Genomic DNA, 13,235 nt, shown 5'->3' on the forward strand with positions numbered 1-13,235 from the left:
TAGGAAACATCCTGGTTTGAGCCCCCCTGCCTCCCGGTGCTCAGAGGCCTGGGCAGGGGTCCCAGTCTGCACTCTCACTGCTCACTCTGGGAACCCCCAAGCGGAGGCAGCAGGCGCTCCCAGGTGAGTACCATGGGGCGGGGAACCCAGAGTGGGCAGGGCCCGGGGAGGACAGCCTGGGCCGTGCAGAGCCCCCACGAAGCAGGTGCTGGCAGTGACCCGGGCTGACCCGGTGCCGTGCTCCGTGCTCATCCGCTGGCTGCCAGCCCCGCCTTCCCCTTGGGGCAGAGAGGTGGGCTCCAGCCCCGCCCCCACCCGGTCTCCAAGGCCCCCGGTGGCTGTCCCTGGGCTCCAGCCCCGCCCCTTCCCAGAGACTGTCGGGGTGGGAGGTGGGGAGGGTCACAGGGCTCACCAGGGCTGTCGGGGGCTGTGGGCTGGAAGGAGGGACCCTGCACTGGCAGGCTGAGGGGAGCCAGAGCCCAGGTCCCTGGCACAGAGCAGGCGTGGGTTCCGACTGGGGGTGGCCTGAGGCTGGCATGTGGCTCTGCAAGGGGCCGCACCGCTTTGCTGAGGGCACACGAGGCCTTGAGGTCCCGGATGCCCAAGTCTGGGTCAAGGGCCAGACACTGCTCAGGAGCTCCCGCCGGTAGTGGGCCTGGCCCCGCAGACCCCCCACCCGGCACGTTAGCCCCCGTGTGTCCCCGGAACCCCCTTTCCGCCTGCACCCCGTGTGAGCTGTCGGCTACGGCGCCCTTTGCGCGCAGTCCACCTGGCGGACCTTGCGAAGCCGCTGCAGCTGGCCAGAGGCCTCGGCCGGCGCCAGGCACCGGCGCACCTCTCGCTGGACAGACCAGCGAGACTCTCCGATTGCGCCTGCAGCTCCAGGAAGGTGACGGAGGAAGCCCAGCCGTGTCCCTGCGGCGTTCCGGCGACACTGGCGCGGGGCTTGGCTGTCCCGCCGCCCGGGGGCCGGGGCCCTCCGTTGTGGACCGATTCCGCTTCCCGCTCCCTCGAAATCCCTTCGGGTGGGCCGCGCCCCTGCCGGCCCCTGCGTGACCTTAGCGCCCCTCTGAGCCCGCTCCACCGCCCAACGCAGGCCGAGGGTCTTGCCCCAACCTTGCAGGGGGTGGGGAACTCTCCCACCCTCCCTGTGAGTGACGCGGGCTGCGGGTGCAGGGCGGCTGGGTCTGTAACGCACCGGGGAGGGGTCTGCGACCACCTGCCCCGCCTTAGCCCCCTCCCCTCTCACCCCCGCCCCAGCCCGTATCTTCTGTGAGTCTCACGGGAGGACGTGGCTCTACGCAGAGAGCCCCCTGCGCAGAGAGCCCCCTGCACCTGCACCGAGCCCATGGGGCGCATGCGCCGACCGCGGAGGGCTGGGGCCCGGCCGGGAGGGGTCCTGCAGGCCTTGCGCCCCCGGAGCCGCTGCGGGAAGCTGGGGCTGGGGTGTGTTGGGGGTTGGGAGGAGGGTCGCTGTGCTGCGCCGAGACGCGCCGGCTCCGGGCGGCGTGGGCGTCAGACCCAGCTCCGACCGCGCCCCCCGCCCCTGCAGCCCTTGCGATCCCAGCGGCGGGTTCCCGGGGAGCCGGCGGGCCCCCTCCGTGGCCTCCGCCGGGCGCCGCCTTCAGACAAAGGGCGGGAGACGGAGGCGGAGAGGCGGCCGTGACTGCGCTCGAGGACGCGGCGCGCTGCAGCACTGGCGGCCCGGCCGAGTCGGGCGCCCCCCGCACGCGCGCAGCGGCAGCGGCGCGGGGTGCAGGGGGCGGGGCGGGAAGCACCCATCACGCGCTCCCCGTCCCGGCCCTGCCCCGAGCCCCACGGAGCGTCCCGCGCCCAGGACCCCTGGCCACGCCGCCGCCAGCTCCGCCGCGCGCGCGCTCGTCCTCCGGCAATTCCCGTGGCCCGGACGCCCTGTCGCGGCCCGGATACCCGCGCCGCCCGGCCGCGGCGCAGCGCCGAAGTGTGCCATCGGGCGGGCGCGGGGGCGGCGTCTGCTCCCAGCCCCGAGATCACATGGTGACCCTCGGCAGCCAATGCAGTGGACGCTAGGACCCTGCGGGACCCCGGGCGCCGCGACTGCACCGGCGCCGCTGCATTATAAATACTTCTCCAAAATGCGGCGCAGCTCCCTGCGCGCGCCCCGGCCGCCCGCCGCCTCCGCCCCGCGCCCCTGAGCCGCCGCCGCCGCCGCCGCCGCCGCCGCCACCGCCGCCGCCGCCGCCGCCGCCGCCGCCGCCGCGGGTCCGAGGGCGCCGCGCCCTTGCCCTGGGCCCGGCTGTGCCCGCCGCGCCTGGCCCGCGTCCCCGCGCTGCGCCGCCCGGCCGGGTGCATGCATTGTGGGCCTCCCGACATGGTCTGCGAGACGAAGATCGTGGCCGCCGAGGATCATGAGGCGCTGCCGGGGGCCAGGAAGGACGCGTTGCTCGCCGCCGCCGGCGCCATGTGGCCCCCGCTGCCCGCTGCCCCCGGGCCGGCCGCCGCGCCCCCACCTGCCCCGGGCGCCCAGCCCCGCGGCCGGGCGGGGGGCGCGGGGCCGCCGGAGGGGCGCGGCGTGTGCATCCGCGAGTTCCGCGCCGCGGAGCAGGAGGCTGCGCGCCGCATCTTCTACGACGGCATCTTGGAGCGCATCCCCAACACGGCCTTCCGCGGCCTGCGGCAGCACCCGCGCACGCAGCTGCTCTACGCCCTGCTAGCGGGTCAGTGCGCGGCGGGGGCGCGGGCCGGCTGCGCTGCGGACCCCACCTCGGAGCCCGGCTGGGGGCCCGGCGGGGAGGAGGCGGACACGCACCCGCGCGCCCTCCCGCTCGCTGCGGCGGCGGGGCCGGCCCGGGCTCCTAGCCAAGGCGCGCTGGGCCGGGGCGTGGGAACGAGCGCAGGCCAGGGGGCAGGGTCCGCGGGCTGGAGGAGGACGGGCGCCCCGGCGTCCCCGCCGCACGTCCCCGGCCGGGGGCGTCCCGCGTGGGGGTGGGGAAGGCAGCGCGCTGCGGAGCCCCGCGCCCGGCGTGCGACTATATATATAATCTGCGGGCGGGGGAGGCCGCTTCTGCCGCTCCCGGTGCTAATTTATGGAGGGGAATGACAGCAACTCCGCGGGGTGCCGGGGAGGGCTCTCCCATTTTACGGACGAGGAGCTGGAGTCGGGGGTGGGGGTGGGGAGGCCATGCGGATCTCCCAAGGTCACCCAGCAGCGGCGACTCAGCCCGGGAGCGTCGGCCGCCTCCGCAGCCGGATGCGGCCGCCAGCAGTGGCGGGTCGCTTCGGGCCTGTCCTCGCTCCCCGAGGCTGGCTCAGGGTGCGATCGGACGGGGTCCTAGCGGATCCCGGGGACCCCCTCCCCCCCAAGCCGGAGGAGCCCTGTGAGGCCTGGCAGGGGCCGCTGCTTGTCTTTGCTCCAGGCCCAAGCGAGTGGGTAAGGCCGAGGGCAAAGCTCCCCTACGGGCTGGGGGCTACGAGGGAGGCGGCCGGAGCTGCGTGGCGGAGGCCGGGCGGTTTGGGAGGCCTGCGACCTCCGCCCCAGGCTCCCAGCGCAGCGCACGTACTGGGCGGGAAGTTTGAGCGTGGGGAGAAGTGGAAACCCGCGTGTGAAGCGACCCCGCGCTCCTGCGCCGGGAGGGAGCCGTCTTGGCCTCCCTCACCCCGCGCGGCCGCTCACCCGCGCCCCTCCTGCCCGCAGCGCTCTGCTTCGCCGTGACCCGCTCGCTGGTGCTGACGTGCCTCGTGCCGGCCGGGCTGCTGGCCCTGCGCTATTACTACAGCCGCAAGGTGATCCTGGCCTACCTCGAGTGCGCGCTGCACACAGACATGGCTGACATAGAGCAGTACTACATGAAGCCGCCGGGTGAGTCCGGGGTGGGGGAGTTGCCAGTCTCCTCGCCCCTCCCTGCCCTCCTTCCAGCGAGGCCCCCAGACCCCGGGGCAGGGCCAGGCAGGGTGAGAGACCCCTGGCCAATGGTGGGAGCTTGAGCGGCTGGCCCCACTTTGGCTGCAGGATACCTTTCCCGGCGCCCTCTGGAGAGGGTGGGGCCTTTCCAGGCTCCCCTTGGTCCTGGCTGGTGTGCCTTGTTGGTTCCTGGGACGTGGCCGGAAGGGCCTGGACGGCAGCACAGGACCTGGGAGGCGTCAGAGGACACTCGAGGGCAGGATGCTGGGTGGGGGGGGGGCAGATAGGGGGCCTGGTCTTGTCTCAGTGGCCCCAGCCGCCTGGGGTGGGAGGGACTGGGAGCTAGGTCCAGAGGGGCACCGGGGGCTGCGTGGGTCCTGGGAGGCCTCTTGGGCCGTGGTCTCTTCTGTGCCGGCCCCTGTGGGCTAAGGGAGACAGGCTGGCTGGTTAGGATCCAGCTGGAGGTCAGTCTGTGTGTGAAGAGCGCCGGCTCTGGCACTGCTGGCGGTCGTGCCCGCTGGCTGCAGCCTAGCGGTCCCGTCCTGGGCCCCTGCTCCCACTCAGCTGGCCTCGGCCGCCCTCTTGGAACCTCTCCAAGTCCAAACAAGGCATCTGATCCGCCCCCCTGCAGCCCTGGCCTCTCTTCTGCAGGAGCGGGACCGCCGGGGGCTAAGCCGAGTGTGGTGTAAGGGGGCTCGGACGTGTGGCATGAGGCCCCTGCCCAGGGCTCTGCTTTCTTTGGGTGTACGAGGGAAGTGGGGGCTCTTGCCTGCCCCTCTGTGACACCTGGTGGGTGTGCAGGAAGACCTCCTGGGCCGAGGCTGGATTTGGGAGCTCCGTGCACATGGGGAAAGTGAGAGGCGGGGGTGAGGCACACAGTGCCGCGCAGCGCCAGCCAGGGTTCTGATCCTCCAGGACTGTCCTGACCTGTGCTGTGTCCTCAGGGCCCCAGGGCAGCGGGCAGGCGAGTGGTTCTGGCCTGGGACCCCCACTGGAGATGCAGGTAGAGAGGAGAGCTGGGCACAGGGGCCCTGGCTGGGCAGACGCTGGGGGCTCCCCTGCACTGTTTGTGGGTTGGCATCTACTCACCCAGGCTGCTTCCTCTCCCTGCTGTGGAAGGTGGGCGCTCAGGGACAGTGGCACCTCTGAGCCACATCCCAGGGCTCGGGACTGACCCTGAATGAGAAGGGAGGCTCTCCCCCCGGGCAGTGGGCTGGGGTGGGGGTGGGGGATGGAGTGTGGTCAGAGGGACACAGCCTCGGGGTATGGGAGTGGCACAGGTGGGGACACGTGGGCCTGGCTTATGGCAGACACCACCTGGCCTTTGGAGAGGTCTCTGAGGGTCACCTCCACCTTTAGCCCCCAGAGGTGCCGCAGGCTATCCCCGTGGCCTGTGCCCTGCTGGCCTCTCCCCCAGCCCCAGGCTCCCCTTCCTGGGGAGTGAGGCTGAGACTGGGCCATGCTGTGTGGCACCAGGCTCACTCCCCGGGAGAGGGGGCTTGGTGGTGCCTGTGGCCATCCCCGGTCCCCACTGGGTTTATGAAATGTGCTCACTGAAGGGCTGCTTCTAGGTACTCCCTTAGGGCCCTGCCTCGAAGCACTGGGCGGCTGGGAGCAGAGCCCGTGCAGCCAGCCGAGGGGCAGGGGCAGGGGCAGGGCCCGGTGCTGGGTTCCGGGGAGGGGCAGGGCCAGGTCTCGGAGAGCAGGCAGGCTAGGTGCTCTGCTCAGAGTGTCTGCAGGAGCCAGGTAACCCTGCCCAGCCCGCATCACGGCCTCCCACCCAGCTGCAGCAGAGCTGCAGGTGGGCCCGGCCCAGTGTCGGGCGGAGCGGGCGGCCCGAGGGCAGGGGCTCTCCCTGGCTTTCCTGGCCAGGTGTCGCTGACCGCCCTCTCCCCCCGCAGGCTCCTGCTTCTGGGTGGCTGTGCTGGACGGCAACGTGGTGGGCATTGTGGCCGCACGGGCCCACGAGGAGGACAACACGGTGGAGCTGCTGCGCATGTCCGTGGACGCGCGCTTCCGCGGCAAGGGCATCGCCAAGGCGCTGGGCCGGAAGGTGCTGGAGTTCGCCGTGGTGCAGAACTACTCCGCGGTGGTGTTGGGCACGACGGCTGTCAAGGTGGCCGCCCACAAGCTCTACGAGTCCCTGGGCTTCAGACACATGGGCGCGAGTGACCGCTACGTGCTGCCTGGCATGACCCTCTCGCTGGCCGAGCGCCTCTTCTTCCAGGTCCGCTACCACCGCTACCGTCTGCAGCTGCGTGAGGAGTGACCACTGCCGCTTGCCCACCCGCCACCCAGCCGCCCCCGTCCGCCTGTGCCCGCCTGCCCGCCGCCCGGCGCGGCCCTGCTTCCAGACGCTCACCTTGGCGTGTGTGTCGGGTCTCCCTTTTTCAACATCACGCAGTATCTGGCTGGTTCTCGGGGGCGCCGGGCTGTTGCTCACCTGTGACACGTTGGTGGGGGTGGGTGGTTCGCAGCCACGGCCCCCTACCTTCCCCAGGCTTGTCACGCCTCGAAGAGCCGTGTTGTGGATCCCCTTGACGCCCGCCGCCGTCGTGGAGGGCCCAGCCTTGCCCACCGAGCACAGAACCTCTGTGACGAAGCCTCGAGGAGCAGACCCCTGGCCCTCGGCCAGGCTACGGCTCAGCCGACAGCGCCCAGAAGTGTGGCCTGCTGGGCTGGCTGGCTGTGGGCCCTGCTTTGCTCTGTGCATGCTGACGATGTGGCCTGGCTGCAGCATGCCGCGTGCCCACAGCATCCTGCCCTGCTGTCTTGCCCAGACTGGACCCCGGGACCATGGCTGGTGAGCACCCCTGCCCCAGCCTGAGCCGGCCTCCGGAGGGCCTGCTGTGCAGGGGCTCGGGCCACCCCCACCGCCCGGCTCCATCCTCTCCTGCTTTGCTTTGACGTCATCTCACTTCTTCCCGTTTAGTCTGCCCTCTCCTGCCTGGGCTTGGCTGACTGGTGTCTTGCCCGGGCGTGGTTTCCATAGCATCCTGTAGCACAGCGTGGTGGGGGCCCTGCGGTGAAGGGACACCCCTCCCCCACACCTGCTAGATCAGGTGGCCTCTCCCATGCGTTCCCAGGACCTTGTGCCCGCTGCCGGGTTTGCCCTGTGATCTTGCTAGCCCGGGCCACCGCCACAACGTGGAGCCACAGCTTCTCCCAGCCTGACACCAACCCGTTTCTACTAAGTTATTAGACAGAATAGCACTCTGCATGACACTAATCTTGGGACAAAAGGGTAGTTTGTACCTTGAGACACTTGTGTGGTGCTAGAATGTGCACTGCGTCTGGCCCAGCTCGATGGGGTGGGTGGAGGGTTTCAGAATCCAGAGGGAGGCCCTGATGTAGCCTGGTTTCCCGCCCAAGAGCATTCCTGGCTCGGGAGGACCCTCCCTTCCCAGCCCCCCCCTCCCGGCAGTCCTGCAGCCCGAGGGGGGGCAGGAGGGGGAAGGGCAGGGCTGGATGTCCCACTGTGGCCAGCTCAGGGCTGGCTGTGTTCCCTGGTGTCTCCTTCCCAAGGTGGAAGGGAGTGGTAGCTGGCAGCACCTGTGTGTCCAGCTGAGCCTGGGTCTGGCCTGCATGGCGGGAGGGGCATACACTTCCACCTGGACCCCATGGTGTGCGGCCTGGGGGAGGGGAGAGGCAAGCAGGGTGGCCACGGAGCTGGGTTCCGGGCATCAAGGGACACGTGCTGGCCCGTGGAGGGACGTTCAGCGCGTAGTGACTTCATGGAACAAGCCCAGCTTCCCTGTTGGCAGTGGAGGTGTCTATGGAATACTGTACAGACCCCACACCCCCACTGTACAGACCCCGCGCCCCTACCTTCCCTCCTGGTGGCGCCCGGTCCCTGCTGTGGGAGGGGAGTTTTGTAGACTGTACAGAAATCGGCCCCCTATTTTCTTGCAGCTCTCAGATTTTGTTAACTGGGATTATACAGACAGACGTAAAGTGTTTTAGCAAAATGGAAACAAACAGTTGTGCCTTTTTCCTCTTTGTCTGGTTTCGGCTCCAGGCTGGTCTTGGTGTGGGTGCACTGAGGCGGCTCGCGGGGCAGGAGGGCGAGGCAGGGCTGAGCAGGAGCCGCGGACGCCGGCTGCCTTCTCTGACCCACGTCTTTGGAGCCCACAGTCCCTGGGTGTGTCGGTGGGGAGGGGTCCTGGGAGCCCATTGAGGCCGGGCAGGGCCCTGGGGCCAGGTGCACCCTTGGTACTGACTTGGGGTGGGCCCCTGGCAGAGCCCGCAGAGGGCCCGGGGTGGAGGCGTGTCCCTCCCTGTTCTGCCTGTGGGGACCTCTCCCTGCTGCACGGCCGCTTGGCCGTTCTGTGCGGCTCCTTGGTTGCTGCCAGGATTTGGCGGAGACGCGGGAGGAGGTGGCAGGGTAAGCATGAGCCCAGGACCTGCTGCCAGGCCCCTGCAGTGGGCAGAGGCACCTGTGCCACACCAGGCCAGTGCGCGGCTCCGCAGGCCCCCACGTCCACCAGGGCAGAGCTGGGCCTGTCCTGGCCTGCCCCTCCCTGCGGCCCCAGAGCTCACTGCTCTGCACGTGTGCACTGACTTGAATTCTATGTAGAAATCCTGACATTACTTCTACCTCCGTGAGGCCTCCAGGGGTCCCGCTGTCCTGTGTCCCGAGCAGCCTCTCCCGAGCTGGCTGCTCCTGGGTCCCTTCTCCACCCCACCCCTCAGTTTGGCCTACAGAGACCCAGGGGAAGCCAGCCTGTGGCCTACACTGTGCTCAGGGGTCTGGGACTCCCAGGATTTCTGCTGTTTGTTTGAGGCCTCTGTTTTTGGAGTGGGGAGGGTGGAAGGTGGGAGGGGGGTCCCAGAATGTCAGCATTCCATGAGCCTGCAGCACGCACCTGACCGGCAGCTGTAGGTCACCACGGGCCTGGTGTGTGGCTGCTGAACCATCCCTGGCTTCTCCCCCTGCCCTGAGGGGGTTGGCCTCAGGTGAGGCCCCTTGGGAAGGGCCAGGGTGGGGGGGGCGCCCCAGTGTGGAAGGGCTAAGCGCCCACAGCCCCACAACACCTCGCTGCTGCGTAGCCTCATTCCCCACGGGCAGACAGCGGAGAGTGAGCAGACAGTGGGTGCTGGGGTGACCCCCACCCTGCTCTGGTGTCCTTCAGAGGAGGGGCAGGAATCCACAGGCCCTAGAGGGGATGTCACCTTCCTGAGGGGGACTTCTGGACAGTGCTGTGCTAAGGAAGCCCCCTAGACCACAAGGGCCTGATCTGGCCCCTGGGAGGCACACTGTTCCTGTCACTTGCCCTGCCTGCGTGGTGTGGCCCTGAGCCCAGGCCCTCACTGGAGCCATTTCCAGGGCTGAGCCTGTGGCCAGGGGCCTGGGAGCTTGGATTTCTGGGCTTGGCTGGTTTGTGGGACTACCTGGAAGCCGAAGCTGGCCCCTCAGCCATGGGGTGCCAGGCTGGCTGTCCGGTCCCCAAGCCACTGCTGTCCCCATCTGGAGGAGTGTCGTTGCCATCTCCTATCCTAGCTGCTGGCTCACGACTGCTGGAAGCTGCTTCGGTGAGTCCATGGTGGCCACTGGCCATCCTCCTGTGCTGGTGGCTCCTGGCGGATGCTTCTGGGGTGTCAGTTCTAGCTGGGCGTGGGGCAGCCCTGGAATATGTTTGCCTCTTGATGCTGCCGCCGCTGTTTCCAGTCGTGGGTGGCGTCTGCTGCCAGGCAGGCAGCATGGCCCGGAGCACCCTGAGCTCGGGGTACAGGAGGACACAGCCTGCATACCATGGTTGGAGGAATTTTTTTAAAACAGCAATAATTAGCCATTTTAAAGATGGAGTGTACCTGCGAATATGAGCGTGTGTGTGTGAATGTACACGTGCATGTGTGAGAGTGTCAGCGTGTAGGTGCACACGTGTGCACCACATACCTGTGAGCATATATGTATCTGTCAGCCTGTGCGTGTGTGTGCACGTGTGTGGCAGGGAAGGGAGCAAGTGGGAAGGGCCTCCTCTTGATATGGGCAGGGAAGGGCAAGCAGCAGGGGTCCGGTGGGGGCCCTGGCGGTGTCCGCTCCCTCCTGTGCCCAGCCCGCGTGGGCCACAGCAGGGCGGTCCACGTGGCACCTGGTCTTGCTCACGGCCGTGCATCTCTGCTGGGCAGGGCTCTAGGAGCCAGGTGAGCCTCTGCCTGGCCCTGGCTCTCTGTCTCTCTCCCTCTGGGCCCAGGAGCCGGGCAGGGTCGCTGGAGACTACACAGGCGGGACACCTGGGCTTCCGACAGGCGTGTGGCCAGGCTGGGCGCGTCCCTGGGTGAGCGTGGGTCTCGCCTGCTGTGGTTTGTTCCTGAAATTCCTGTGAGCCCACGAAGGGGGCAGGGCTGTCCTGAGACCCCGGGAGGTGCCAAAAATGCCGCCAGGCTCCTGGGGCACAAGCCAAGTTCCCGAGGTGGCGGGCTGGGGGGCCGGGGTGGGTGTGTGCCCCTTCTCCTGCACGGCCCCCAATGCTGCTGTTTTTCAATAAAACTGGAGTTGAAGGAACCTGGCTGTGTGCTTTCTGGAAGTGCCTCTTCTGGGCCGGGTCGGGCTGGCATTCTGGGGTCCCCAGGCAGAGACGGGGCTCAAGCCTGCGGGTGCTCCCTGAATGAAGGCCGTGCAGAGCTGTGCCCGGAGTGGGGTGGGCCCAGAGAGGAGGGGGCTGGGCTGGTGGGTCTAGGAGGCGGGTGCCAGGGCTCTGCCCGTTGGCTCACAGGGTCCAGGATCTTCCGGAGCCACTCCCTGAGGGCTCTGCTGCCCTCAGCGCCTGTGCTGTGGTCCTGGACTCATCCTGGACAACGAAGAAAGCTGCCCCCCCATCCTCGCTGCCCTGGGGGGTGGCAGCCAGGTTCTCTGTTCTGTCCTCCAGGCTTGGGGCCTCGGTGCTGGGGTCTGCTACAGGGCTAGGCTGGGTGCTCCTGAGGTGCTGGTCCCTTCCAGGACTCCTGGTCATCCTAGGCTCTGGAAGCCTGGGTTTGGAATATGAGGCCAGTGATGGGGCTTGCCGGCAGTCTGTGTTCTCTGGGACCCATCATGGGGCTGGCTGCACGTGGGCCCGCTGGGAAGACGACACACACCCTTCTGGGCCATGCTGAGGCTGAGACAGCAGGGATGGCAGCTTGAGCTTCAGGCTGCTGGCGGCACCTCAGCACTTGCCCAGTGGTGAGCGGCTGCCGAGCTACGGAGAGTTCACCCACCCCGACCCTGGGGTCCACGGGAGAGCTGCAGGTGAGTCATCGGGATTTGGGGCACAGGAAGAATCCACTCGGACAAGGAGGATGGCTTTGCATAATGCATTTACTCCAGGAGACGACCAGCCAGTCCTGGTCCTAAAGGGTTAACACGGTCTGTGCAAGTCTTGGAGCTGGTACAAGGTGCCCACTGGTGACCTTGGGGGAAGGCCACACAATGATGGGCCGGTGGAAACCAGTTCTCTCCTCCCACTGTTGCCTGGGGCTACACACAAAATGAAGGCGAAAAATGCAGGCACTGAGGGTGGGTGCTGAGGGGGCCCTGAGGGTGGGTGCTGAGGGGGCCCTGAGGGTGGGTGCTGAGGGGCCCTGGGCGGCCTGGCTGTTGCTGGGAGACTCAGTGCGGCGGGTTGAGCCCAGAGCTCACGGCCTCCTGCAGTGGTGCCAGATGTCCCCATGAGCGGCCGACACTCAGGCTCACCTTTAGGGGCACCTGTGGGCAGCAGCCAGAGGTGAACCCAGACCCAAGCCAGCTGTCAGCAGCCACCGCCCAGGCCCATATAGGTGTGGACAGGGCCCACAGTGCCTTGGCACACACTCCTCACACACACACACCCGGTAACAGGGCTGCTCCACATCTACCTCCCACCTGCCAGGCCGTGGTGCCAGCGAGTGGCCTTCACCGCTGGTCAGGCAAGGTGTCCTAGAGTGGGTAAGGTGTCCTGGGCCAACCTGTGCTGACCACCTCAGGGTGCTGGCCTGCAGTTGCTGGCTCTGAGTGGCACCAGGAGGTGGAAGAGCCCTCTCTCAGGGCCTGATCCGGAGTGGGCTCTGCCTAAGGCCCTGGATCAGACCTCCACAGCTCCCTCTGACAGGAAGGTAGGGGCTGGCCTGAGCCGCAGCCCTGCCTCCCGCAGGTGCCCCTACTGCTGAGCAGGTGCAGTGGGTTCCCGGGGCCGAGGACGCCCGGTGTGGCTTCTCACCAGGCCCACGACCACCCGGCGAGGGCTCCACAGCAGGGCTGGGTGCAGTCCTGGGCCCAGGGCGGCTCTCCTGTCCTTGGGGTGCCATCTCCTCTCCCACACTGGACGGCTCTGGCCATGGGTGTCAGAGCTGGGGGGCTGGGCAGGGTTGCACGTCCCCACCCTGTACCTGCAGCTGAAGCTCCAGCGCTGGCACTTGCTGCAAGGATTCCATGGTTCCTCTGACGAGAGCTGGAACAGAAAACAGCAGCTGCAGCCTACCTGTGCTGAGACCCCCCCCCCCCCCCACTGTTTTCCTAGCCTGGGAACCAGAAATCAAGGACAGGAGAAACCCCAGGCCCACGTCCTCAAGCCCCCTGGTTGTGTCCTATGCCCACATGGTCACTCAAACCAGCTCGTCTGGGGGCCTGGATCGCTATGCATGACCCCCCACGGCTGGTCCCATCTCCCACTGGCCGTGTCCACGGCCCAGAACACAGCCTGCCCTCCAGCCCTTCTTCCTGGCCTAGCTCACCTGTAGCTCTGTGCTGGCCACCGCCCCTCACCCCAGAACCCTAGTTCATCCCAGCTGGGACAACTGAGTGGGTGGAGGCAGGCGCCTCCCACTCTGTCCAGAAGGTCCTGGGGCTAGGAGGAGGAAGGTGGCCCAGGGCGGCCAGAGCCCTGTGGGGTCTGTGGTTGTGACTGGAGCCTGTGGGGGCAACTTCCTGGTGGGGAGGGATGGCCAGCCAGCTGCTTCTCTTATACTCCTCTGATAAGAACTAGTATTTCATTCTGCCCTTTTGTTATGTGACACTTGGATACAGAGGTTGTGACAGCAACCCCCAGCCAACCTTCCAGCCCCCTTGTCTTCCAGCCCCCTTGCTGCCAGCCCCCTTGTCTTCCAGCCCCCTTGCTGCCACCCCCTTTGCTGCCACCCCCGTGGGCCAGCAGCTCTCTGGGGAGCTGCAGGAGGGCTGGAGAGCCAGGGCACCATGCTGGCTGGGACCTGCTGGGTCTGCAGAGAAAGGGGCAATTAATGAATGGGAAACCCAAAGTAGCTACTGCCCAGAGAGGGGCTCTCTGCTGCTGGCCCACCCCAGCGCAGCAGGTCTGTGGCCAGTGGCAATGCTGGCATGGCCTGCACGCTCGCTGGTGGGTGTGTCCTACCACCCAGCCCTCAGAGGTCCTGCCTGGCACCT

General features: G+C 67.9%; 2 protein-coding genes across 7 annotated transcripts in view; one reads left to right on the top strand and one right to left on the bottom strand.

Moving 5' to 3' along the window:
- The first annotated feature begins 1,520 nt into the window (after positions 1–1,520).
- Positions 1,521–10,385, top strand: NAT8L (N-acetyltransferase 8 like). Its single transcript, XM_051836724.2, has 3 exons — positions 1,521–2,696; positions 3,674–3,838; positions 5,782–10,385. Exons 1-3 carry the CDS (start codon positions 2,330–2,332, stop codon positions 6,147–6,149), a joined length of 900 nt encoding a protein of 299 aa, XP_051692684.1. The 5' UTR covers positions 1,521–2,329; the 3' UTR covers positions 6,150–10,385.
- POLN (DNA polymerase nu) overlaps positions 10,379–13,235 on the bottom strand; it is a 209,975-nt gene continuing 207,118 nt past the window's right edge. For 3 of the 6 annotated variants that reach the window (XM_051836667.2, XM_051836672.2, XM_051836669.2), the window contains 2 exons: positions 12,224–12,285; positions 10,379–11,336 (listed from right to left, as the gene is read on the bottom strand). In XM_051836667.2, the coding sequence (XP_051692627.2) occupies positions 11,178–11,336; positions 12,224–12,285 (221 nt within the window). In that variant the 3' untranslated portion in view covers positions 10,379–11,177. Of the gene's footprint in view, positions 11,565–12,217; positions 12,286–13,235 lie in introns of those variants that run through there. The other 3 variants (XM_002722402.5, XM_051836668.2, XR_007915845.2) reach the window with 3 other exon arrangements.

This window comes from Oryctolagus cuniculus, chromosome 2, assembly GCF_964237555.1.
Source record: "Oryctolagus cuniculus chromosome 2, mOryCun1.1, whole genome shotgun sequence".
In the NCBI taxonomy this organism is placed as follows: domain Eukaryota; kingdom Metazoa; phylum Chordata; class Mammalia; order Lagomorpha; family Leporidae; genus Oryctolagus; species Oryctolagus cuniculus.